At 45.8% G+C, this 26458-nt stretch overlaps 4 protein-coding genes and 1 non-coding gene across 7 annotated transcripts; 2 read left to right on the top strand and 3 right to left on the bottom strand.

Moving 5' to 3' along the window:
- Nucleotides 1-3275: 3275 nt before the first annotated feature.
- LOC127299972 (UDP-rhamnose/UDP-galactose transporter 5) lies at nucleotides 3276-7287 on the top strand. Of its 2 annotated transcripts, none has more exons than XM_051330035.2 (6): nucleotides 3276-3462; nucleotides 4036-4261; nucleotides 4956-5140; nucleotides 5241-5441; nucleotides 5954-6115; nucleotides 6578-7287. In XM_051330035.2, exons 2-6 carry the CDS (start codon nucleotides 4132-4134, stop codon nucleotides 6896-6898), a joined length of 999 nt encoding a protein of 332 aa, XP_051185995.1. In that variant the 5' UTR covers nucleotides 3276-3462; nucleotides 4036-4131; the 3' UTR covers nucleotides 6899-7287. The 2 variants fall into 2 exon arrangements, with proteins under 2 accessions (XP_051185995.1, XP_051185996.1); XM_051330036.2 differs by having other exon boundaries at nucleotides 4045-4261.
- A 3653-nt stretch (nucleotides 7288-10940) lies between these two features.
- LOC127304957 (small nucleolar RNA snoR130) lies at nucleotides 10941-11068 on the bottom strand. The gene has a single exon (XR_007853618.1). It is a non-coding gene; the product is annotated as a small nucleolar RNA snoR130 (small nucleolar RNA).
- A 190-nt stretch (nucleotides 11069-11258) lies between these two features.
- LOC127299973 (uncharacterized) lies at nucleotides 11259-14094 on the bottom strand. Its single transcript, XM_051330037.1, has 4 exons — nucleotides 13910-14094; nucleotides 12362-12484; nucleotides 11826-11928; nucleotides 11259-11688 (listed from the first exon to the last, which is right to left on the bottom strand). The coding sequence occupies exons 1-4, from the start codon at nucleotides 14002-14004 to the stop codon at nucleotides 11437-11439; spliced, it is 573 nt and encodes a 190-aa protein (XP_051185997.1). The 5' UTR covers nucleotides 14005-14094; the 3' UTR covers nucleotides 11259-11436.
- Nucleotides 14095-14235: 141 nt separating this feature from the next.
- On the top strand, nucleotides 14236-17910 carry LOC127299974 (protein SYM1). Of its 2 annotated transcripts, none has more exons than XM_051330038.2 (8): nucleotides 14236-14543; nucleotides 14639-14726; nucleotides 15651-15745; nucleotides 15850-15922; nucleotides 16069-16161; nucleotides 16247-16333; nucleotides 16485-16573; nucleotides 17688-17910. In XM_051330038.2, exons 1-7 carry the CDS (start codon nucleotides 14293-14295, stop codon nucleotides 16563-16565), a joined length of 768 nt encoding a protein of 255 aa, XP_051185998.1. In that variant the 5' UTR covers nucleotides 14236-14292; the 3' UTR covers nucleotides 16566-16573; nucleotides 17688-17910. The 2 variants fall into 2 exon arrangements, with proteins under 2 accessions (XP_051185998.1, XP_051186000.1); XM_051330040.2 differs by lacking the exon at nucleotides 17688-17910 and adding an exon at nucleotides 16649-16673.
- A 3419-nt stretch (nucleotides 17911-21329) lies between these two features.
- Nucleotides 21330-22079, bottom strand: LOC127304819 (calmodulin-binding protein 25-like). The gene has a single exon (XM_051335399.2). The coding sequence runs from the start codon at nucleotides 22070-22072 to the stop codon at nucleotides 21521-21523; it is 552 nt and encodes a 183-aa protein (XP_051191359.1). The 5' UTR covers nucleotides 22073-22079; the 3' UTR covers nucleotides 21330-21520.
- Between the last annotated feature and the right edge of the window lie 4379 nt (nucleotides 22080-26458).

The following is a 26458-nucleotide window of genomic DNA, read 5'->3' on the forward strand; positions in this document are numbered from 1 at the left end:
ATAATTTCCTGCTCAGGGGCGGATTGGGTGGGTTTTGAAATTTCCAGATCTAAGACGAAATCTTCCTTAGGAAGTTCCTGCGTCTCAGATCGGATCTTCGCGACTGCGTCTAGCTCAGCGGTGGTCGCGTCAGCGTGACTTACCAGGGTGTTTCCGTTGGAATCGACGGTCTCACCGATGAAGATGTGAATGCCGCCGATTGGGACGATGGAGAGCTTGATGGGGTCGGTCTTAGCCGGAATCCAGCACTCGTCCTGAGGGACGATCGGAAAATTCCCAGCGTAAAGGACACGCCCCACAGCGATGGATTCATCGTAGCTTCCCATGGCGGAACCCTCCCGGTTCCGGCCTCCAGACGCCGCTGGCCCCACGGTGGGCGCCAACTATCGTTGCCTATTCGACGGTACTCCAGAGGAGGGATCCTCATGGAGGGAAGAAGAAGTAGGGGCCATCGGGCGGAGTGTCCTCGGGACGGTGGTACGCGATTTACCTAGATTCGGAACACCTGCACGATGACAGGGCCTACTGCTGCTTGTCTGGAATTATCTGAGAGTTTTCGCGTTGTTACAATGAGTTGGGGTTGTGCCTCTAGGGCTCCCGGGATCCGGCTTATAAAGGCGCACAGATCTAGGGTTTACAAGGAGAGTCCTAGCCGGAATACAAGTTGCCTAACTACGGAATAGTACATTGCCGTGTACGTCAAGGATCCACCTCCCCTTATGCGTCGTATTGGATCCAGATACTTCATGGGCCGTCACAGATCCAACTTCCTTCAAGATCGGTTGAGATCCGGCTCCTGTTTCTGGGCTGGACTTCTTCCATCTTCTATCAACAACAACTGGACCGCCCGATGGGCTATATGCCACCATCACCATCTGTGGACCACCCGGGCTTGCCGGATCTAGACCACTTCGTTGATATACCATAAAGTATACCCACAACATTGTGTGTGGTCGACAAGGTCTAGAAGAAATGGCTCACTACTGACAAACCAATTGGCCACAAATATTCTAAATTACTCGTTCTCAATATATTTCCAACGGACATTTTAAACACTTCATTTCGAATGTTGGTCTCTATGCAAAGACACATAATTGGTCGTTATAGATGGTTCCATGGCATTATATTGCTTTGTAACCCTCGAGAAAACCCACACTCGGCGGTGTACTCATGGGGATGTAGATATCTCTCTCACCTCTTGTTCTGGCGTGAGAGAGCGTGTCTGTCGTGCTAGGGCACGAAAAACGCTTCCTTGTTCTCCTCCCCTCTTGGGCAGTGTGACCAAAATGTCATATCGGTGACAACATATATTAGATTACTTTTGGTGGCATCACACACAAAAATCTGTAGTAAAGCACCTTTCTAGCGGCAAGAAATGTTGTCAAGACTCTCATGATGGAGCTAAAGAAACAATATCTAATTGTCAATACGTTGGTCGGCTGCTCATGTTCCTCCACCCGACCACCTCTAGTCCTAGGTGCATTATTTGTTCACTTTTTCTAAATTCAGTTTGTGTATAATTAAGCATACCTATTTACTATTGTGAATTTTTGGTTGACGATAGGGTCGAGAGGATTCGTGGTGTTGGATGTTCGAGTATATCATCTCCCTCAATGTCGATATCGTTCCCTCAGGAAGCTGAGTTGAGACAAGATTGAATGGGAGGGGAATCGTCAAAAGGGGGTATCGGGAAAACATCGTCAATTCTTTCCACCCTTTTGCTAAGGTGATGCGACATTTTCTTTGAATTATAGAGTTTAGAGTAGGTTTAATGAGATACTATTGTTATCCGACATGACGCTATCTAGTTGATGACAATATAATATAAATTAAATCCATCTTATGAATTAAATGATGACATTGGTCTATGTTATCAATAAAATATGCTGTAGATTTTAGTTCTTGTGTTGCGAATATATGAACCATATGTTAAATAATTGTATTTGAAGAAGGAAAAATGCACATTGTAAACGATGTAACCTAGAAAATTGTTACCAATGAGAAAATACTGCCGACTATGACATATCGATTTGAATGTCTGTTGTTAAAAGAGGGCCCATCCGAAACATGTGTCTACTCCCGATGAGCCCTTCACATTACTGATAGGGCTGGGGTAGACAACTCCAATCTTCGTTCCTGGAGAAGGTTCTCATGTCCATAGCATCACTCTATACTTGTGAGGGTGTGGGATAGTTTGGGGGCCTAGCTATAATAAAAGATTTACCACCCTTCGAAATCAATATCCAACTCTATGCCATACGCCCATCACAAATGCGATACTATTGCTAATGTCATGAAAATTTTCCCGCCTAATGTAACATTTAGATGAGAAATAGTCGGGCATCGGCTTGTGACACGGAATGCCCTTCAAGGATTGTTGACGTTTGTCTAATTATCGCAAGGAAATGACTTGTTCCGTTGGAAACATGAGAATGACAATTGTAAGCGAATTAAATGTATGAAGCATGTGTACATTTAGATGTGGCCGGATAATAACAACAAAAAATTGGAAAAGAAAGGTACATCTCGGAATTGAAATATGTATGTGGTACCTTTGCAAATGTATCATACTCACCAAGATGACTAAAAACAACCCTATGATTTTTTTATTGTATAAACATGCAAACTTTGGTGTAAATCTAAAGCCCACAAGATTAAATTTGGCATGACACCATAAAACGATAGTTTTCATATTCTTACTTTTTTTTACATTTTTAGATTCCTAAAGTCAAAGTGTCTCTTACCAAAATTCAAACAATATATGATGTTTAAGGCCGCCCAACTTTAAAGATTAGCTCGGCATCATCACCAGTATTACCAACTCGAGCCAACAAGCCGGCCTGACGGGTTGGTCACCCTTTCCTTTTATTTCCAGCTAATCCTTAAATCGATTACCTTGATCAAGATGCTATTGGGATGGAACTTACTCCAATGCTATTACAAAACAAATTTGGTTTCAACAAAGGAGTACCACCACCAAAAGCTTGGACATAGCAGAGAAAATGATTGGCAGAGAAGAGATAACGATGGTACGAGCTTCCTCACAACATTTGTTTGATGCTTTGCCATTTTCCTCACACCTAGTTCATTTCCTTCCTCATGTATCCCTTGTCACCTTCACGAAAACAAAGCCACGGCGGTTCAATCGAGGAGAATCTATCAATAAAAACCCTGAGATTAGCACGAATTACTTTTTTTGGCTCGCAAAAATGTGCTCGCTCGGTGGCTTATAAATAGAGGGCTGGCAGATCTCGTCGCACTGGACAAGGTTGTTGCGACTTGCAGAAAAAAAATAAAAAATAAAAAAAGGGCTGCAGAGCGGAAGGAAAAAAACCGAACACTCACACAGAACAACACGCCCTCCACCCGGCGACACCGCCACCGCGCCCACCCCGAATCTCAGATCGGAGCGCCGGGAGATCTGCCATTTCCGGCGGCGGGATCGGCCTCCGCGCCGCTCCAGTAAGGATTCTGCCCTCCCCCTCTCCCTTTCTGCTGCGTTTTTTGTTTGTTGCCGGCGCGATCTGGTGCGGGTTTAGGCGCGAGCAACTGCGATTTGGGAGTTGGGATTCGCGGGCGGGTTGATGGATTTGGGTGTGTGGAGTTGCGGTTTTTGGAGTAGTTCGTGGTTGGGTTCCATGGAGGAGCACCGCGGACTACGACTACGAGCACGGTTGTTTTTTAGCAGAGCGTTCCGGAGCAGTAGGGTTCTCGCGTCACCAAGTGTTAACAGTATCTAGCAGAGGGATTTGGGGGTAGAGCTGCGTTTCTGGTTGGGATCCCGTGGAGGAAGAGCATTCGGTTCTCATGAGTAGCTGCGTATGAACATGAGCAGGCTTGTTTCCAGCGGGGCTGGAAGAAACAGTAGGGTTCGCGTATCATACTATACTGCTATTTGCGTTCACAAGCAGTAGGGTTCTGGTAAATGGTAGTAGTGCATGCTGTTTTTATAACATTCCTGCTTAACCGGGGAACTGCTCTTGATACATTTGATGCATGCTTTGGCCACTGTCTAACCATCTGAAACTGCTTCAGTTCCTGCAGTTAAATCTTGGACTCCCGGTGGATGGCGTTGTTGCTCCAAAGACTGTAGCTCCCCGAGTATCGAGTTGAACTTGTGGAAGTGCAGGGATGGGTTCGCCAAGGAAATCCGACAAGAAGGCTGTCCTGGACTTGGCAGCATGGAGTTTCAATATCACCTCATCTGTTGGGATCATCATGGTCAACAAAGCACTAATGGCTACACATGGATTCAGTTTCGGTACGTTTGTGCTTTACTGAAGAATTCTGTGGTCAAATACGTACATCCCTGCTTCATGTTTGTGACATATTCTCCTTTAGTTTGTGGGCAGTGAGTATTATTACGTCATTAGGCATTTTGATCTGTATCGTTTCATTTCTGGCAGGCCTCAAGTTGACTATAATAGGCTTATTATTTCTTGTTCTGAAATGTGCATCAGTATTACTCTCTTGATTCTAGTGTACATTAGGATAGCTTATCTTATTTAAACTTTTAGAATTTCCAGAATTCTACTGCAAATTCCATCGATGTGAATTTTAGATGCTCTTTTGTTAATAAATGTTTAATCATAAGAGCATGTCAATATTTCACCAACTCATACCAAAACTATTTCACTTGATTTACTTCTATAGTGGTCTGAAAGAGTTAGTACAATGTGTAAGGATTTTGCTCTTAGGCAATCAAAATGTCCGCTGAAGCTGAAATCCACCCCATTCTACCTGTTATACTGACCTGCTCAGCATAAGCTTGAGATGTGCCTGTTTAACATGAGAAGCATGCTAATCTAATACTCCATATGTTCCCTTTTATAAGAAATTTTGGCAAGCCAATTAAGCCTGCCAAAATGATTTATTATTATACTGCCAAACTGCACATATGTTAGAACTCTGATATATTTCCTGCTGTGTCACTGATTATGATTTACCTCGTGCAGCCACAACATTAACTGGCCTTCATTTTGTGACAACCACCTTGATGACTATCGTATTCCGCTGGTTAGGCCTGAGCCAGCCCTCTCACTTACCACTTCCAGATCTGATTAAGTTTGTCATCTTCTCAAACTTGTCGATCGTTGGCATGAATGTGAGCTTGATGTGGAACTCTGTGGGGTTTTATCAGGTTAGTGAAGTTTCAATTAGCTAAGTTATGTGGCTTTAAATTTTTAACTCTTAAGAGCTTTAAATTGTTAACTCTTAAGTAATCCTTTTCTCTTGTTCAGATAGCAAAGCTGTGCATGATACCTGCGTCATGTCTTCTGGAGGTTGTCTTTGATCGTGTACATTATTCAAGGGACACAAAGCTGAGCATAATGGTTGTACTCGTAGGCGTTGCAGTTTGCACAGTTACTGATGTCAGTGTGAATGCAAAGGGCATGCTTGCAGCTGTCATAGCTGTTTGGAGCACAGCTTTCCAACAATATGTAAGTTGAAATACCTATGTTGTATGGTTATTTATATATATTCTGGACTTCTGGTAGTAAATAAGAATCCTGCTGTAATTTTCGGGTATCCACAAACCTTTTCTTGAAACACAATTGTTATTACATGGTGCACAAAGTAGCTACTGGTCATTCCCTGTACCTGCAAGGTTATGAATAATTGGCATTACACAAGGGCTCCCCCCTCCCCTTTGTTGAACATGGAAAGAAATCATGATGCCGGTTTTACATGTTTATCTATTAGAGGACTTGCACAATGATCGAATAAGAAGCGAACAATCTCTATGCAATGCATTTTTTTGTTTATAGACATTGTTGCTCCAATTTCCAAGTATGCAATGTGTTCTGTTCTTTAATCTCATGGCTACATCTGTTATTTGATCGCGATTGCTGCCCTTCTGTTATTACCTGTACCTGTGGACTGTGGTCCTGTCATCATATATTAGGAAGGGTTCACAATTTTAACTATATAATTTTCTTTTCATTTGTTGCAGTATGTTCATTACCTCCAACGGAAGTACTCTCTGAACTCATTCAATCTCCTGGGCCATACTGCTCCAGCCCAAGCAGGTTCTCTCCTGTTAGTGGGGCCCTTTGTGGATTATTTGCTGACTGGCAAAAGGGTGGATCACTTCAATTTCACATCGCTTTCTCTGGTAAGAAGTCAGTCTTACGGTAGTTTTTCATGTCCCTGATCGTGCTGTGATCTGTGTAGCAACTTCTCGATAAGCAATTGACCTAGCTTGTTTTGTTTGCTTAGAGATAAAGTGGTGATTAGCCAGCTTTTTAGCAGATTGACATTTTGCAGTACTGTGCATGATATTGGATCACTTTATGGAGCATTTATATTGTGGAGAACTTTTTTAAGCTGCTTCATTGTATTGCATATTTGAGAAAAAAAACGGAATTTAATTTCCACTCCTGACTAGCCTCTGTTAGCAGTAAATTTAGACAACTGCAGCTTCCCTTTATGTGTGTGATCTGTGGCCCGTTAATGCTGCATAGTTTTGTTCTGCTTGGCTATAATTTTGGGTTTTACTGTTTTCCTTAGCTCATCATGATTCAACTTAGTTTATTTTGTCATCCATCTTACCATTGTTTTTTTTGTCACTCTGCAGTTCTTCCTCGTACTCTCATGCTTCATTGCCATCGGCGTCAATCTGAGCCAATTCATCTGCATCGGCCGGTTCTCTGCTGTATCTTTTCAAGTCCTAGGCCACATGAAGACTGTGCTGGTCTTGTTCCTCGGGTTTCTCTTCTTTGGCAAGGAGGGCCTTAACCTTCATGTTGTCCTCGGGATGCTTCTTGCTGTTCTTGGAATGATGTGGTATGGAAACGCATCGGCGAAACCTGGGGGCAAGGAGCGTCGGAGCGTTCTCCCAGTGAGGTCTGAGAGGCACAATGGAGCTTCGGAAGAGAAGGATGGTAGTGAGAAATGATTTTTGCGATCTGCAACTGCAGGGCGCGCATATATTTTTCCCCTTGAGGTTTCTGGTGACACAAATACAACGGAAGAAGAAACTCTGGCATTGTTCTTGATAGAGGTTACTACAACAGCTGAACCTTACCCCACCTAAGAACTCGACAATCGGCATTGTTCTTATAGGTTACACACATTATCGTCATATTTTTCGGTCTCTGATACGTTTGTAGTCAGTAGATGTTTTACAAGGTTTGGGTATAGTATAATCATCCTTTAGAAGTCAGTCAGTATGTGAAGTTGTGGAATTGTGGTGAAGTTGTTTTGGCCTTAGAAGTATTCTGGACTACACATTAGAATCGTTTCAGAAACATCAGTGTTGAATGAAATTTTCATCAGGTTTTTACAGGCCGTACTGTCACTTGTCTTGTTAATCTGAAAACTGTAAAAATTATTTGCTAATAGTGGAAGTATTTACAAGGTATGATGAAGAGTATACACTGAGGGTAGGCAACACAGGCACTGATAGCTCCTATTTTCTATCCTAAAGGAGAGAAGAAAATCTCTCTTGAAGAGAACTGATTAACAATCTATGCTAGGGCTTGCAGTTGCAGTGTTGAAATTTTTGGCACTTTGCTTCCAGATGTATACACACTGTCGCTTGATTCAGAAACGCATGTTTGAACATCAACTTTGATTCATGGACATTGAGATCTACTACCTCGAGTCTGATTAATTCATGGACATTGAGATCTACTACCTCAAGTCTGATTTAATCGATGCACGATTTAGAGCATTTCCAGCCGTTGGGTCTCCCAGGCCGAAATCCAAATAGTGCCGGATGGATGTATTTTTTTTTTTTTGGACCTGGGGAGGTCCATTTTCCTATGGATGAAAAGTTTTGACAAAAAATGACGAATTCAGACAAAATAAGGTGAAATTCGTTCAAACATAAGCGAAATTTAAAGATATTTAATATATATAGGCGAGTTTGTACATATATAAGCTGAATTCGTACATATATTTGAATTCGGCTAGATAGAAACATAAACTAAAATGAATAACGACCTTCTACATGCTGAAATGGCGGTAGATGGTCGTGTAGTTGCCGCCATCGTCGTCGTCGCTCGAGTTGCCGGCGTTCTCGGGTGGCGGCGCCTGGCGGTGTTGGCCGGTAGAGCTCGTCGTCGCTGCTCTCCTCGAGCTTGATCAGCGGCACGGGCCTGGCCGCGACGTTCGTTGCGGCGGCGCGGACGACGCGTTGCCGCGCGGCAGCCAGGTCCAGCAGGCGACGCTGCTGCTCCGCCTCCTGCCGCTCCTAGTCCCGCCTAGACCAATTGAGCGCGGCGTCGATGGGGAGCGCGTTATCGGCAGGGACCAGTTTGTTGAGCGACCTGGCGATTGCCTCTGCCACCGCGGCGTCCTCGGCACGCTTGGCCTCCTCCTCGGCGAGCTGGTTCGCGGTGGCAGCCTCCTTCTTCGACGACTTCCTCTTGCGGTCGCGCGAGGGAGAGGAAGGATGGTCGCGGATGACGAGGGTGCCACTGCTGCGCACTTTGGTCGGCGGTGGAGACGCCGGCTCCTTCTTGACGAAGGCGGGTGTCGACGGCGGAGGAGCCGATCCGCCGGACCTGGACGCCGACCTCGACCCAGACGAGGAGGACAGCGCCATCCTCCTCGGCGTCCAGGAGCTACCGTGTCGGCGTGACACGGTAGCCGCCACCGGCAGCGGCATCCCCAGAACGGGGGAGTTTCCACCCTTGATGTGCGCGAGCACATTCTCGAGGGTATGGCCAGGCGCGCTCCACCAGCGGCGGTGACCGGCAGCGTTGTTCGTAGCGGGAGGAGGAGGAGGCCCGTTGTACTGGGCGAGCTCGCGTTCGTACCTCTGCCGGAAGAAGTGTGTCCACGCCTCGTAATTGTCGGGGAAGAAGCGCTCCTCCGCGCGCTGCTCGTCACTCAGTGACGAGCACCGCATCGATCTCCGCCTCCAGGGCGGCGCGACCCATCGGCGGAGGCGGGATTGGGACAGCGCCAGCGCTGAGTCACCATCCTCCGGGCGCGCGGAAGTCCGGCGGCGCAGGGTAGCCCGCCACGTGCAGGAGCCATCCCTCACATTGGTGGAGAGAGCGGCAGCCGAATCCATTGTTCGCTGCGCCGTCGTTCGCCATTGATGATCGCCGCGCTCTCGCTCGATGAGATTGGGGAAGATTGGGGTGTGAGAACACGGAGACAACGTGGTGAATGCGCCAGACGTGGTACTTCGGCGATAAATAGAGGGCGACACACGTGAATCCGAGACGACGACATTAACTCGCCGCGTGGAAGCTACGCGTCTGGCGAAGACTGACCGGCGGCAGGCTTTTACAACGCGCGGAAGACGATGCGATTAGGACGACGATCGAACTTTCTGGCCGACAAGTCGGGGCCACCAGCTGCGCGGGAAGTTTCTCGCCGTTTCCCGCGCTTTCGTTTCGTCCAGAGTCCCCGGGGTGCGGGGATGACCTGGGCTCCCCGGATGAATGAAAGCCCAAATCCGAACGAAAACGAGGATCCGAGGGTGTGACTGAGCCATTTTCGTCCATCCAAATGAAAAAAGGCGTCCCGAGCCCTTCTCGGGTGACTACTGGAGATGCTCTTACCTAGTAGCGTTGAGGTAAAAGTAGTGGAAGCGAAGGAGAAGAGAGATGATTGCATGTTTCCGTCTCAACTGCGGTGCACGCAAATATAGTATAGTCTTTTTTTTACAGTGAATATAGTATATAGTCTGGTTCCTCGTTGATCCGAATGTTGCGCCTTAGCAGCATCTCCATAGTGTTGAGCCTACCGTTAAGGAGCCAGGGAAACACCTGCTCAGTTTAGAGGTGCATTTTGATTTCCAAATACAGGAAGCGCAAGCAGGGCCTGAAGGTGACGGAAGGAGGTTTTAATGGAACTTGCTTGCAGAAATCTCTAGCCCAGGAATTGGCTGGAGGTATCATTCCGTGAATGTTACAGAATTTATATTTATGAACAATTCAAATGGACTAGTTTATCTTTAGTCACATGTGTTTACAACACGCCAATTTTATCAGAAACCTTCTAATTCCCACAGGTAGGGAATCATATGGTCTTGGCAACAGGGCCTAACAAGGCGAAATGTACGATCATCTTGCTTTATACAGCCTTTTTTTACTACTCGTCTAACCCAAATTAATTGGTGCAACCATACAAGTGTACTCCTGAGCTGTCTCAGGCCGGATGGAGTACTGTTCTTTTGGCTAATCTCAGACCAGCTTTAACATAGGAATTCAGGTATTCTTTATTGGATCAATTGCCGTTAGCACAGAGATACATCATATGGACTAACGACAACCGAATTGTATAATTTCATTACACTACCTTGTCGGATACATCAAGTCTCAAGGTGCCTATGATATTGCAGCACCAGAAGAAACCAGTCGGTATAATACTTTTGTAAAAAAAAGAAAAAGAAAAAAACATATGAAAAAGGTGCTACCTGCACACAAGAAGTGTAACCAACAGACAAGGGCAGTCTTCATCATGTCACTCAGAATGCCATATATCAACAGTGCATATGGAAACATTGGTTCCTTCAACCTCACAGATGTCTGAGAGGGAGCACCAATTGAATGAATGCTCGGATTACTAAAATGTTCATCACAGGAACAGATGGAAAATTAAGGTTACAGAAGTGGAGAACAAGGATGTTACAATCAACTTAATATGATCTCTGGTTTGTTAAAGATTAGCAACATCCTAGGAAAACCACCATAGAGTACTAATGATATACAGGAATATGAGAGATTAAACTCAACAACAATGAAGAAAATAATGAGAAGAGTTATGACAAAGAAATACTGTTGTACCCAGCAAAACTCAATTTGAACCATTACTTATTTTTCTGCTCGGTAAATAGCTTATTCTTCATTGTAATCTTGGCAGAGAGACAAGTAAATTACAACTTCAAACAAATAAGACATACTAATTTTCGAAAGGAAATCAGAATAAGAGTGCTAAAAGAGAAGGCGAGCAACAAAAAGAAGGCCAGTTTCCACCATGTCCCTCAGAATGCCATATCTCAACAGTGCACCTCGAAACATTGGTTCCTTCAACCTCAAAGCAGAGTACTAAAGAGGGAGCACCAATTGAATGAGTGCTTAGATTACTAAAATGTTCATCACAGGGACGGATGGATATTACATGAACAAATAATGGAAAAAAAGAGAAGACAGTACCATCTTGCGAATATGTCACAATGTTATTTCTAATTTGATCAAAAGAGGCAGAATGTTGCAAAAAAACTTTACAAAGCATTACGGCTAAGCAAATATAGGAGATGAAATTTGGTGGCTTTGAAGAAAATAATGAAAAAACTATGACAGAAATAATGCTCTATCTCAAAAAACATGTTTCTAACCATTACGAGTTATTTTTTGTTCACTAACTTCTGAACGTGCACTTATTTTTACAAGACAAATCAGTACAAGGAAGTTTAAATATCAGTTGGTTGATTTCACAAGCAACATCAACTAGTTGGCTATTCCATACAACCAGTTATTGTCCATCACCTGATGCTGATGCTCTATCTTGGAGAAACATCTGTCTGTCCAATTTCATCTTATTCACGATCTCAAGTACCTTGGGGTTATAGAAACGGTCCTTAACATACTTCTTTTCCTCTGCCTGTATTTCCTTGATAGCACTTGGATATGGATTTGGAGGTGGAGCCTTTCCTTCCCTTCGTGCAATTTGTTTCAGTTCCTTGTATGCTTGCTTCTTTGCTTTCTTCTCTGCTCCATATTCCATCTGCAAAAAACATGATGGTCATGCAAAGAGTTGCAACTATACACCATGAAAGTTGGACAGAGCAGAACCAAGAAATGGATTGCCGAAAGGGTATTCCATATGAGAAACAAAGGATATATATTAGAGAGGAGACTTACATCTGCTACAGCCATTGCATCTTCTTCATTGACTCCCTGCTCTTTCAACTCTAAGACACGCCAAGCAAAAACTCTTGCTGGTGGTGGAGCAAACCCGCTTATCCTGAAAGAATTCGGCTAGCTCTTGAATTTTGTGTATGATATGACAGAAATCAAATTATGTTATAATGAAAAGACAGGGACAAAAATGTATTTGGGAGTGAAACAGAGGGAAATGTTTACACTGTCATCAGTGAGGAAAAAGAGTTGCTAGACTGTACATGTACAACTGTATCTCCTTCAAATAAAAGCTTTCATTCACTAGTGCCTCCATTAAGCAATTGTAGTAATCAGTTCAAAGGCAAAATAAGGGGGGCAGAATCGAGTCTGAGACAACCATGTCAAATGTGAAAGGATTCTCCATTAGCCTCGCAAAAAGATTTTTTTAAAGGGAAAAAAGACAAACACATGCACATCCTCTAATCTGGAGTCCTACAAAACTTGAATACTGTACAGCCATTTGTGCAGATATTTATAAGAGAACAAAAGAAAATTACTTGACTGCATCATGGTAGAGTGAATCTGGATGCTTTCTGAAGAACTTCTTCACATAAACGTCCTCTGGCAATTCTATCTTCTTGATCTCCCCATCAGTGCGAGGGAATACGACTGGAGGTGCCCTAATCAGAAAGAAACATATGTTTCAAGCTAGCAAGGAACATGAATAAAGCACGAGGGAATGTGATTAAAGGTATCCTAATATGACAGCAAGACTTGTTTCAAGAAGTCAGCAAGCAACATGAGTAAAACAGAAAGATAATTAATAGATAGAAGTATAGGGCCAACACCCTCAGTTCATAAATATTCAAATTACAGCCAAGAGCAACTGAACCCAATGAGGCAAAATTGATACAAGAAACCTTTAGCCACATGTACATTTGCCTTCCTCGGATGATACGGTTGCCATGACGTAAGAAAACGAGCAAATCAAGGAAATCTGTTCACGTAACTATTGAACTGAGCTCATCGATAAATATCACATATCGTGCGGCATAGTTTAGTCAGTCCACAAATATGCCAGGTGAAAAGGTTTATTCTGTTTCCAACAAGAAACTCACACCTGATGATTAACGTGCAAAATGCGGGATATTCATGTCGAGCATAACTGAAGTAAGAATTAACAGTTTTAACATTGGTGTGAAATTTGAAGCTTCACTATAAACTGTAAGCAAATCTGTCACACACAGTGAAAAGGAACTGTGGGCAACATACTCGTCTGATTGAAAAGACAACATAAAGCAGGACGCGAATTTTTGGCTCCTGGGTGCGCTAGCACCCGCTTTTAGCAATAAAACCGAAAAAATACTAAAATTGATTCAAAAAATTCGGCATAAATCATGTGTTTGGAGCACATATGTAGGTATGTGCATGTCAAATTTCAACCTAAAATATGAAAGTATGTAGCCTACACAAAAATAACAAACTGTACTGTTCATAGTATAATGACTATACGTATACTATTCACAGTATAACAAAACTTCATTTTCACTTTTTTGTATGAGTCACGTACAGCCGTATTTTTTTCTGAAAATTTTCCCCGATAAGTATTGAGATGAGATGTATGCGAGGTAATTATTTCAAATTTTTTTTGAAACATTTAAATAATATTTTTCAAATCTATTGAAATCAGGTGCGCTGGTACCTAGGTTCTCCACCATATTTTCGACATAAAGCATAGCTACTAAAGAAATGGTGCTACCACTGATCGCAATGAGTCTACCCCTTCATATGATTAACCATGAGAAATCAAATGCTAAAGGAAATGTCATATGGATCGTAAGGGGGTAAATCAGCACGCCCAGCCGCCCACAGATCATGTTATGGTCAATACCAAATCAACTACCGACCCTAGATGCTATTTTAAAGTTTAGCAGCTAATCAACAGTATACGAATAAAAAAAAGCCTCCATCACCTAGCTTGGATCTCTCATTTCTACAGAATTCACCAAACCAACACCAAACCGCTGCAGCAAGAACACACACGCACGTACGGAACAATCGGGAAATGGCGTAAGTAGAGAGGCGGGGGGGGAGGGAGTACTGACTGCTCCATGGCCTTGAGCCAGGCCGGGGCGGGCTTGGCCAGCCCCTTCACCAGCTTCCGCGTCTTGGTCAGCAGGTCGCCTCGCATGTACGACATCTCCGCCTCCACAACCGGTCGCCGCCGCCGCCGCCGCCGCTGAGAGGGAAAGCCGGCGAGACGGTGGCAGGTCGGCAGGATCTGTTCTGCTCCTTCTCGCCCACATTGCTTTCTAGGTCAAGCAGACATGTAAATGGGCCGGCCGCCAACAAATGGGCCCAAATTCCCCCCAACAACCTAAACGGGCCCAAATGAGCCCACGATTTGTTTCCTTCACTGCTGTGCCATGGAATTTTCTAGAACCCTAGCGCGATTCCCAAAACCCGAAGCTCCTCCTCATCCTCTTCCATGGCGATGGCGTCCGCGCTCCCGCTCCTCCTCGCCCCCCGCCCCGTCGCCTCCCCGCGGCCCGCCCCGACGGGCCGCTTCCTCTCCCTCGCCGCCGCTCCCGTCCCGGCAGCCGTCGAAACGCGGAAGGGCGGTGACCGCCTCGCACGGCTCCAGCCGCTCCACGCGGCATCCCCCTGCAACTATGTCGTCGCGGCAGCGACCGGGGGAGCGGAGGCGGCCAGAGCCAAGTGCTTGCAGTTCGTGGCCTGGTGAGCCGCTTCTCCATTTCCTCCCCGTGCTGGTTCTTATGCGTCGGTAACATGCTTATGCTGGTTTGTTGGAATCGCTGCGATGTGGTGTGTAGGTATCTTCTGTCTCTCGACAAGCATCCGGTGGCCACTAAGGCGGTCACTTCTGCTCTGCTTAATATGGCCGGGGACCTCATCTGCCAGGTTCGACTTGTATTATTCACACTGATATTGTGCAATGTAGCATGGGTTGTATGATAAGTTGGTCGATTGACGAACCATGGTTCCAAGACCTGACATCTTGTTCAGTTCTGCTTGGATCTCCATATCTGTTATGCCCTCACTAATGAATGTTTACCCCGCCATTGCCAATTCTCCAGGAACTCGATCACTCAATGCAAATTTTGTAAAGGAAAAAAGAGTTTGAATATTAATGGATTGACTTACAGGAAAAATTACACAGACAAAATAAGGGAGAAAGAGTACATTTATGTAGTTAGAGTAGTGTTGTAATAGCAAGCCGGGGCTATTATTCATTCAAGAATGGACTCCCTAAGGGCATGTACACTGCACGACGCCTGCAAAAGCGCTAAAAAAGTCAAACTCAGACTTTGCATAAGCGTCAGGCGCTAGGAGAAGTATTTTACGTTTGTTTTCCAAGCGCTGGACTCTTATTTTTGAGTCGATGCTGAAAAACCGTCTGGAAACTGCATGGGAAAAGGCAAAACGGCCAGGATTTTTTTCCTAGCGCCCCTAAATAAGCGCCCCATTGTAGTTGCCCTAAGCAAGTATCGTGATTTTGCTGCGATCTTTGCTGCATCTCCAGCCATTTTGTCTTGTGTTGTAAATTATCTTCATGCATGCCTTAATGCGAGCAAATGCGAAAAACGAACGAATGGCCGCTATGACATATATTTGTGCTACTGAATTGCTTGATGTGGTGAATCGTCCACCTTGTAGTTAAGTGAAGGGTAAGGTAGAGAGGAAACCCAAACTTTGTGAGTATGATGCATGTCTGTGTGATTCTGGTCATCAACAAGCACCGTCCCGTCTTTAGTTTTGATGTGAAATTCAGAATGCGCAGACATCTCATTGACAATCCTTTATCTACTTTTGGTTTTATTCCAGCTTGTAATCGATAAAGCGCCAAAGCTGGACTTGAAGAGAACATTTCTGTTCACGTTATTGGGACTTGTCCTGGTTGGGCCAACCTTGCATATCTGGTAATCATGTCTTGTTTATTCTACAGAATAGTGGTCAACAGTAGTTAGTGTAGCCAGTGTATTCTGCCAGTATTGTTTGATTGATGATTAGTCTCTATATTCAGGTACTTGTATTTGAGTAAATTAGTAACTGTCAGTGGGGCTTCAGGTGCCATTTCTCGCCTGTTACTTGACCAGGTTTTCACCCTTTCCTTCTCACTTCCATGTAAAGGATAATAGTGAATGTAATATATACATCCTTGAGATCCTCTTTTGACTTGTTGAGCGGTTCCATGTTTATTGTATCTTTTTTACATGTTTTTGAATCTGTATTCCCTATGCAGTTCATCTTTTCTCCAGTTTTTATTGGAGTCTTCATGAGCTTACTGGTAACCTTAGAGGGAAGGCCATCTCTTGTAGTGCCAAAGCTTAAGCAGGTAAAAAGGATATCAACTCTCAACATCATTCTATGATATTATGTATGTGTCTTGTACTGATGCAAAATATTTACAAAATGTACAGGAGTGGTTCTCTTCGTTGATCGCAAATTGGCAATTGTGGATACCCTTTCAGTTCCTGAATTTCTACTTTGTCCCACAGAAGCTACAGGTTTTTAAGAAGTTGCATGTTTTGACAGTCATTGACTATAAGTGTTCAGTACATGGAAAATGAATTAGCTTGGCTATTTTCTATCTCTTTATATAGTTTTATGATGCTTTGAGTATTGTTCTTACCAAATTCACTGATCACTTTTTTGCAGGTTCTCGCTGCTAATTTTGTAGCCCTTGCATGGAATGTTATTTTGTCGTATAAGGCCCATAAGGAGGTTATCGCGGAATAGCCAAATAGGTAATTTTCAACTCTATATCTGCACATAAGTAAAGCCTGCCTACAGTGTCTCAAATCTCTAAATTAGTGTTCCAGTGGCCAATCCCATGGATGTTGTTAACCAAGATCACATGGATGTTGTTATCAATCATCTCCTGTTGATGATGTTTAATAGTATCATATGGGGATGATCCTGAAATCACCACACTGTAACAAAAGTACAGTTTGTGCACTTAGTATATCCTAGCATATAACATTTTTTATCGAGAACTGTGTACCAACTACCAAGCACATATTTTCTGAAACAAAGTACGATGACAAAAGTCACTAGCCATGTCAGATATGAAATTATATGCTACTTTTTACGTGAGACATTTTTCCAAGAACGTCTTATCTGTGAGAGTGTCTTTCCTTCCTGATTAGTGTTTAGGGGTGACACTGCAATTCAAGGCTCTTTCAATTTGAGGCGGCCATCTGTTATGACCTTCTAAGACATTGATTGCTTTATTTGTGAGCTTGCCGAGAATTTATTGCATGTGAATTTCAAAGACTCTAGTCTGGCGACGTTTTCTTTTAGGTTAATCTGCTGGGGAATTTCACACGACGATGCCTCATCCAGATGTGGTTGATGCAGTTGTATCAGCGGTGTTTTATCGTCTGAGTTTCTATTTTCCGACTCTTTCCTTTGGACGGGTAGTGTATTGTGCAGCAGTTAGTATCTTAGACTTAATTTCTGCCACCCCTGAAAGGTACCTTGTGGACTAGTTCTGAAATGACTGCGACTTGACCTCCACAAAGTCAGACCTTTCAGTTTCATAAAACTTTTGCTATTTAAAATGATACTGACTGGTGCTAAAGGCGCTTTTTGTTCTTTTGTACCTTGTGGCTGAGCTTAGAGGCAAAGTACAAGTGGGTAGATGCAAAAGAGGATTTGGTCAAAACATTTGTTCTTTTGACTTGTAGTTTGGCATACGGCTATGACTGGCATTTAACGTTTGTAGCGTTAGTGTATGGTAATGAAGTTCTTGTGCAGGATTTAGACATTCAAGCTTTTGGTGCTCTCTTGCCTCTACGGTGTTGATTAACTCGTGTTTTGTTAGTTGATCTTCTAATCCCTTGCTTCTTTCTGTTTCAGGTTTCGGTCAGGTAGCGACGATGCGAGGTATTGTTGTTTAGAGAGTAGGCTGTAGGCCAGGGTATGTACTGTTTAGGTTGTGACGTGTACTTGTGTAGGGCCAGATCATCTGTATATTGGGATGGAAGGCCGAAAACAAAACGTGTTAATTATCCTCCTGGCATGGCTGTGTTGCCCGACCAATGTTTTACTTGTTTGCTATGGTATGGCCTGCGTTTCCGTATCTTGTCTGTGAAGTGCAAAGCCGGCCAACCCTTCGTGATGTTGAGGTTGTTCTTGGTTTCCACTGAACTTTAAACCGTTTCATGTGAAATTTCCTGTGTTCCTGCCAAACCCAGTCACCATCTTATCGATACGTTGGGTCCAGGTAATGGACGGCTTGCCGGCGGCCGACGCAGGATGGCTGACAAAAATTCATTGGTTGGGTGTTCGGACGGCGCAGGTAGCTTCACGGTGCTTTGTCATTGCTCTACTGAGCCATCCATCGGTCGACTACGCTATTCGTTCTCTTGATTGTTGCCCTGTCCGTAAGAACTCCGACCAAGGTTCATGTGGCTGTGAATCACAGATGGATAGACTCTGCAGACTGGAGCAGCTATCTTTGACTCTGAACTTTTCTGAATTACCCGTCAATAGACCACGGCCAGTTACCACTTTCAGCATTTCACCGTCTATTCGTTCTGCCTATCGATGATTTAATTATGTACAATGTGAAACCTAAAATACCAACGGTAGTTTTCAAGTGCCATCTCTATTCGACTCCCATGCTTATTCTTGAACGCTTGAAGGGGAAGTCTGGGCTAGGTCAGCTAAAGGCGGCTATGTGATCCATGGCATGGTCTTAGATTCAAATCTGGTGAGTCATCTGGTTGTGTTACTCTAGTTTAGCTTTATCACATAGAAATGCAAATTGCCTGCCTTGGGTACAAAAGAAGGAAGCATTCATGCAGGCTTAAGGCTAAAGGGACTCTAATTATGCCTGGCTGACGTTCTCAAGTGGATCACTTTAATATCGTCCGAGTCATTGTCATCTGAGAAAGACGTGCCAGCATCCGTAGGAGAATTTACTTCGGATAGACGTGATCGAAACCTCGGAAAAGGTTCATTGCCCCCACGAAGTAGTTTTCTGGCTTTAGTGGGCAAAAGAAGTTTTGTCCATGAAAGAAGATTTTCCGCATCCCACGATTCTTAAAGTAGCCTAGAACATGTACGGGGAACGTCCCAATCGGCCGTTACTAGCAATCCATCCTCTAAGCGTGATCGGTGGAGCAACGCGGCGCTGGGCTCGTGCGAGCGAGCGATGGTTGGAGCTTGTCCGTGTGACCGTGATCACGAAAAACTGATATGACAAATTGGGTCACCTCCTTCCAATTTGCACCGTCTATTTACCCCTTCCGCCCCATCACGAAATCCGGCTCCATCATTTTCCCCAATTTGAGCTCTTCGTCCAGGGAAGCTTCTTCACAGACGAGCGGGTAAGCGGTGCCATCTACATCAGCTAGTGTAGCTCTACCACGGCAAGTCTTCTTCCTCCACTTCTCCGAGATGCCCTCTTGTCATCCAATGGTCGGAGCGTTGCGAGTAACATCTAACCCTAGCACTCATAGCTTAGATTTGTTAGCATGTGGTCCCTCTTAGTAGATATGAAGTTTGTATGGTAGATTTTGTAACTCTTGCTTCATGATGAGGTTGGTGCCAGATTGGTACTGCAGAGTTCGTAAGAAAAACATCATGCCATGACCACTTGCTATGTCCACCTTCGCGTCAACAAGGTGTGTCAAGGTGTGTCAGCTCATCAAGAAGGGGTATGTATTGGTCGGCTCTTCACACAGAAAGACCTTGAAGCTTTTACATATGACATTTTCAGGTTTTGTGGCCAGTCGAGTTTCCGCGGGTCAGATCTACAACCATATAAGGCATATGAGATGTAGGTGGGTTCAAACCCTCAAGCTCAGAAGGATCGGGGATGTGTGCTGGTAGTAGGAGACAATAACAATTTTGATGCATGACGAGGTGTACTTTTTCCACGTCAAGGTTGGATAAATTTGCAAGGGTTTTAAGTACATTCACTTATTCTTATGCTCACATATGATCAAGAACTAACTAATTAATTGTGTTCTCACTTAGAATCACTCGAAGGATGTGGAGTATATCACGGACCCATTGAGAACTATGCTCAGATGAAGCTTGTGTATGGTGATCGTAGTTAGTTCTTAATTATATAAGACATTTGAGATCTAGGTGGGTTCAGATCCTCAAGCTCGGAAGGCTTGGGGATGTCAACAACAATTATGATAGATGACGAGCTGTACTTTTCCCAACATCAAGGTTGGATAAATTTGCATGGGTTATAAGTACATTCACTTATTGTACTCTCACATATGATCAAGAACTAACTAACCAATTGTGTTCTCACTTAGAATCACTCGTGGCAACTAAACTGGTGGCCCAACATGAATTAGAGGGTCCGCCCAGCTTGGCCAGAGACCCAAAATCGGCACAATCACCAAACTTTTAGAAAGGGTAGTTTTGGAAAACAGGTTTCTTCTAAGTGTATTATTTGAAGAAAATGATAACTTTGCAAAACACGAGACCATTCCCTCTCACGGAAATATGCAACGCAAGGCACGGTACTATCTGTAGTTAAGCTGCTGTCTGCTGACGCTACAGATGCGTGATGCTGGCGTCAGTGGCAAGTGGGGCCGAACAGAACCCGGGCGGCGGCCGGCAGGTCGCCCGTGAGGAAGCACGCGTGAGGCCGGGCGACGAAAGTCCGAAGAAAATCGTTTCCAGTCTTCGGATTCAACTGTAGAACGACTGTATCTACTATTGTACGTACTCCGTATGGGACGATGAAATTCCAATGGCAGCCGCAGCAGAGTCAACCAAGTTGCCGGGCCGGCAGGCGGCCACTGCCAGCGCAATGTTCAACTGCGACCAGCGCCGATGAATTCCTCTCTGTGTCGAGCATGCACGCACTCTATCTATACGACTATACCCTCACCAGCAGAGCCGCGCGCTAGTTCATGACTTGTCTGAATATTTTTCTTATCTTTGAATCACGTACTAACTTCCCAATCTCCCATTGCACCCATTCTGAATTTCACTGGAAACTGAACATGCCCTCTCTCTTTTTTTTTTTTTTCTTTTCCTTCTGTGTTTGCGCATAGATTCGGCCATTCATGGTAGGGATGGCAAGGGGCGGTGACATGAAATGATCAAAGTGGCTGATCGATTGGGCATCAGCCAAGTCCACTCTGGTTTAGTTCAGAGACTAACTAGGAATATCAAAGCGCATCTCACGAAATCTGGAGTGATGCACGTACGTCCCTGTCGGATTTGGCGTCGTCTTGACGTATCGTAGGGTCTAAGTTGCATTACATGCTACAGACCCCTGCTTTGTAATTAAATACTCCTGTAATGGCTGCTTTGTTGGAGTGATCACTCAACTGACGGCACCAAATACCCCAAAAAGGACAGTTGATCCTGACTGGAATTGAACATGGTTGGTGAAGAACTGATGGGTTCGGAGATAGACAGAGGTATTCATGCCCGGCCGTAATCTGCTCCAGAACTCGCGAGCATGATGAAACCTGTCCAGAGAAACGTGGAGTGATCGATTCACAAATATGGATGACGAACTCTCGTGCAACTGTTAATTAGCGAAAGCGAAGTAATTGATCTCGGATTAACAGCACTAGAGTCTACAAGCAGAGATGCTTGCCACTTGCCAATAATTAAGATATTACGAGTTGCAAACTCTTGCAGCCAGAGCCCAGAGCGAGAAGCATCACGGATGTGCTCAGAACAGAGCAGAGAGGAGGGACCGGGATTCAGAGAAGATCCCACGACTCCAAGGTCGGGAACCCACAGTGGCTGGTGCCGCCAGTGTTGTTGTCCAGCGCGATCGAGCCGGCGTCGCACGGCGGCAGCGCATCCGTCCGCGCCTCGGCCGGCCGATCCATGCGGCCGCCGAGCAGGAACGCCGACGTGTCCAGCGTCGGCAGCATCATCGCGCGGTCGGCTCCCCCGGCGGCCAAGCGGCCGGCGAGCGCGTGCAGGAGGAGGGGCTCCGCCGCCATCTGCTGCTGCTGGTGCTGTGGCGGTGGCGGGGCCTCGTCGGCGCCCGTGACCTGGTGCACCATGCGGCGGAACTCTGCCGGGTCGGCGCTGATGTAGGTCGTGGGCAGCCGCCGCGACGGGCGCGGGCGGCGCTTTGCGATGCGGCGTGCCGCCCGGTGCCCTGGCTGCAGCTGGTGCGCCGTGGTGGGGGCGGAGGACGGCAGGTGGCCGCGCTGTGCCGGGAGGAGCTGCTGCCATGGTGAGGCTGACGAGGGGGACGCGTAGGCGGAGGAGTCCATGTGCTGCATGGCGGAGAGCATCATGGGTGGGTGGGTGGGTGGGTGAGCTTGCTGCTTGCTTGCTTGCTTGCTTGCTTGGTGTGGCCGTGTGTTGAGCTTGAGGTGGGAGAGGAAGATGGGGATTGATATAAGCAGGCAGGACGGGTGACGTGGGTGTGGACGGGCAGGGGCAGGGCGGTCGGAGACGAAGGCGACAGATGGATGGCTGGAGCTGGACAAGGCCGGTCACAACGCACGAGCCAGGGCTTGTCAGCGGAACCTCCCTTGTTTTTCTTCCAAATTTCTACTACTGCTACCTCTATCAAAGAACCCAAGTGCTAAAAAGTGCTCGTCGAGCCCTCGTTTTGTGGCCGTCAGATGGGTTGATCAGGCTGCCTCGCGAAACCTTTTCAGACAGCTTATGTCCTGGAGCACCATCTCGGCGTCGAGCCATGGAGCAGCGCGCGCGTGTTGGCCACGTGCAACGGTGCAGCGGCACCGACAAGGAGGCCGACCGCCTTCACCCGCCCAGGCATCTCTCTGGTTGATGCAAGCTGCTGCTCGCGCGTGGAGGTCCAGCAGGCCAACGTTGATGTGCGGGCACATGCGATGCGAGGACGGCCATGCCCACACCTCCCACCGGACCGGAGCTGCCGGTTTTTCTCTGCTCCTGCTGTTGATACTGGCCGTGGCCGAGTCATGCTGTTGATACTATCGATTTGGATTGTGGCTTCAGTTTCCACTAGTTGAACCATTCAAATATGGAAATGAGACAATTCTGCAAACTTTCACAAGCAGTATTGATGATTTAAGTTGTTGCGTGGCTTTAGTTTTCCACCATTTTCCAGTTTTGCTTTTTTTTTTGACTCCCCTGGTTTATGTGTCGAGCATCTTGCATATATTAGCTCAATGACTCCTGTTCTATTCCTTTTACGTGGACCGGTTCTGCTGCTACCACGTGCTGGCGGCATCCATGGTGCCAAGAGCGAGCGCAAGCTGGTCGTGGCTCCTACATAGATTAGGTTGCTTTTGCAACATAGCTAAGTTGTTGTTTCATGCTATTAAGTTTTCTTTTGCAAGGAGTGGATTAAGTTTCACTCCAGGTTAATTTGCTTTTGCAACATAACTAAGTTGTTTCTTTGAACAACGGTAAGTTGCTACTACATCCTATTAAGTTTACTTTTCAGTTAATTATAAGTTTCACAACATATATTAAGTTGCTTTTGCAACATAGCTAAGTTGTTTATGACAACATAACTAAGTTGCTACTCAATGCTATTAAGTTTTATTTTACAACAGTAAATTGAGTTTCACAACATATATCAAGGGAGAGCATACGCACCCGGAAGCCGAATTGAATTTCCGTTGCTTTTAAAACATAGTTAAGTTGTTTGTTTCTGTCAACATAACTAAGTTGCTTACATAATGAGGGACTAGCTTGCAACAGTTCGCCCACCTTCTCGCCCTCTCCATCTTTCTAGACCTTTGACCCACCACCGTTCGGACTAGCTCCGTGGAGGGCTAAGCACCATCGGTATCAAAGCGATATTCCCTTTGGCTTCTTGCAACTTGTGTAGCATCACGTGTCTTGGCTCGTGGGATCGGGCACATTGGTGTTGAACGAGATGAGTTGTACCTCGCGGCGGCTGCAGCAACGAAGACAACAAATTTGTTTCTTCACACATGTGCTAAGTTGCATTTTTATAAGGGGTATTGTTGGTTCTACATATGAGCTAAGTTGTATCTTGCACACAATAAATTTTTCACTCACAAATCTGCTATGTAGTGTTTTTTTTTGAAACGAGGCAAAATCTTTGCCTTTCATTGATATAGGAGAAAAGAGTTAACCCGTTTATGAGAAAAATTGGCCGAAAAACCGTTACAACACAACACCACACGCTAGCCCCGAGGTTGCTCTCCACACGGGTCGATGACCAACCAGGTCGATAGCACACCTCAACGCAACAGGCGGAGGCAAAAGACCGGAGACACCGCTCCAACTACCACACCGGCCCAAAGGCCGCGCCCCGCCTGGCCGAAGACGAACCTGCCTTGGCCGAACCACCAAAACACTGCACAAGTCCCTCTGTTCGGTGGACGTCCAAAGCGAGGCCCCAAGAGGCAAAGTGACACAAAAGCGCCGCCCACGCCTGATCCCGCGAAGGATCTAGGGTTTCCCCCGGAGAGCCCGGGCGGAGATCAAGAAACACCCACTTCGACGACGCCTTCAAGAAGGATGCGACGCCCACGGATGTCACCGTCGTCGGTCCTGGCTGGCCGCCAAGACAGAGCTTTCGCCCAACGAAGAGTCCCAGAAACTCGTGCCCGCCCAACAAGGACCGGCACAAACCACCACCTGCAACCGCCACAACGCGACCCCCGGAGAGCCGCCGCACGCACCCCGCCCCGCAACCTCAAACGCTCGTCTTCTTGCAGCATCTTCATGGCCAACCTCGAGTCGCTGCCGCGCTGCATAGCCTGAAGCTAACGGAGCACTGCCGAAGAGCACCGTGGGTGCTGCCGGAATGCCACATAGAGGGGGCGCCGACCAACACCGACACATGGCTCGAGGATGAACGCCGAAGACCGCAGACCAGAGCCGCTAGCACACCCGCAAGGCCACCGCCCCGCCATCCAGCACCGCGCCCTCTAGCGGCATCGTCGGAGAAGACCGGGAAGTTGGGCCTCGCCACAACCCCGGCAACTACGGGCGGAGCCAGCGCGAAACAAGGTGAACCCGAGCTAGCCCACCGGAGCCCATCTGGGCCCGAGCGCGCGCCACCATGCCCCACCCTACCTGCGCCACCGCACCACCGCCGCTCCCCGCCCGCGCGCCAACACCTTCGCCAGCGCCCAGCCGCCGACCCCAGCGCCCGCCGCCCTGCCCCGTGCCCGACGAGCTCCCTCTCGCCAGGGGACGCGGGAGGGAAAGGAGAACCACCCCACCTTCTCCGGGGAACGCGCGGCCTTGCCGGCCCCCTCCGGTAGCAGCGAAGCAGGGAGGAGAGGTGGATGGGGCTACTGGCGGTGGCTAGGGTTTCCCCCTGGTCGCCAGAGGAGGGCGACGCGAGGGGTGAGAGACGTGTGTTTTCTTTCCTGGTTAGTGACCACCAATATGTAATGTCTCTAGTGCTTCTCCTAAGTAGTGTTTGTAGACGGTAAAATAGTGATTATACATGTGCTAAGTTGCATACCCACTATTTCTAAATTGTATACCTAGTAATATTAAGTTGTATACTCAGTGTTGCTAAGTTGTATACCTACTAATATTAAGTTGTATACCCATTGTTGTTAAGGTGTATACCTACTAATATTAAGTTGTATACCCACTATTGTTAAGTTGTATGCTCACTATGATTAAGTTGCATTAATTATCCAATATATTTCACCATGTCTAAGTTGTATATCACCGCCCCTAAGTTGGCTAAAACAATTATGGTAAAGTTGCACACCAGTGTCATAAACTTGAATGTCCCTGCGTCTAAGTTGCCTACAGTTAGTACTAAGTTGGCTACCATGATTTGTTGTGAAGTAGCGCACCATTGTTGTGAAATTGTCTACCGTTCCGTCTAAGTTGCACGCTATTTGGCATATGGGTTGGTAGTAAGTTGGCTACCTCGAAAATCAAGTTGCCAACATTAATAGTGGTATGGTGAAATTGTAAATACTCCCTCCATCTTAGTTTACTAGTCTTCCACATATCTCTAGGTCATCAATTTGACTTATATAATTTAAATTTTATAATACAAAAATTATATCATTAGAAAATAGAACATCTAAGCTTCTAATGATATTATTTTTATAACATAACTAATGCTAACTTGATCAAATTTGCGACCTGGGGATAGCGCACGTCTAATAAACTGAGAGAGAAGGAGTAGTGAACTTGCCTATCACTATGCCTAAGTTGTATACTAGTAGCACTAAGTCAACTAGCAACTATGATGTTGCAAGTCTAGTTACTCATGGCACTAGAAACTATGATGGACAACTAGTAGTGCAATGTTGCAAGTCTCATTACTATGAAGTTGTTAGTTATTGTTGCTAAGTAACTACTCCCTCCGTCCAGGATAACTAGGCTTCTAAGGAAAAACAGCGCGCCCAAGGCAGCAGCTTAGTGGTTTGTTTCCTGGAGCCAAAATTAGCAGTTCAACCAATCAGCGACAGTTTCTATATTTTCTCCATAAAAGCCCAATAATTACGGCCATGCAAACCGTCTCAGCGATGCAGGAAAAAACCCGAAGGAAATTGTTCACACGGAGAGAATTAAGGGAGAGAGAGGGAGGAAGGTGCGGTGGAGAAAATTTAGCCATAATTAGGCCCTATGATCTAGGAACAATAAATTCTTACGGGCCTTGCGGGGGTTTAGTTTCTGGACAAATAGTTTTTCGTTAGAAGCCTTGTTATCCTGGACGGAGGGAGTACCTTAGA

Source organism: Lolium perenne, chromosome 5 (genome assembly GCF_019359855.2).
Source record: "Lolium perenne isolate Kyuss_39 chromosome 5, Kyuss_2.0, whole genome shotgun sequence".
NCBI classification, from domain to species: Eukaryota; Viridiplantae; Streptophyta; class Magnoliopsida; order Poales; family Poaceae; genus Lolium; species Lolium perenne.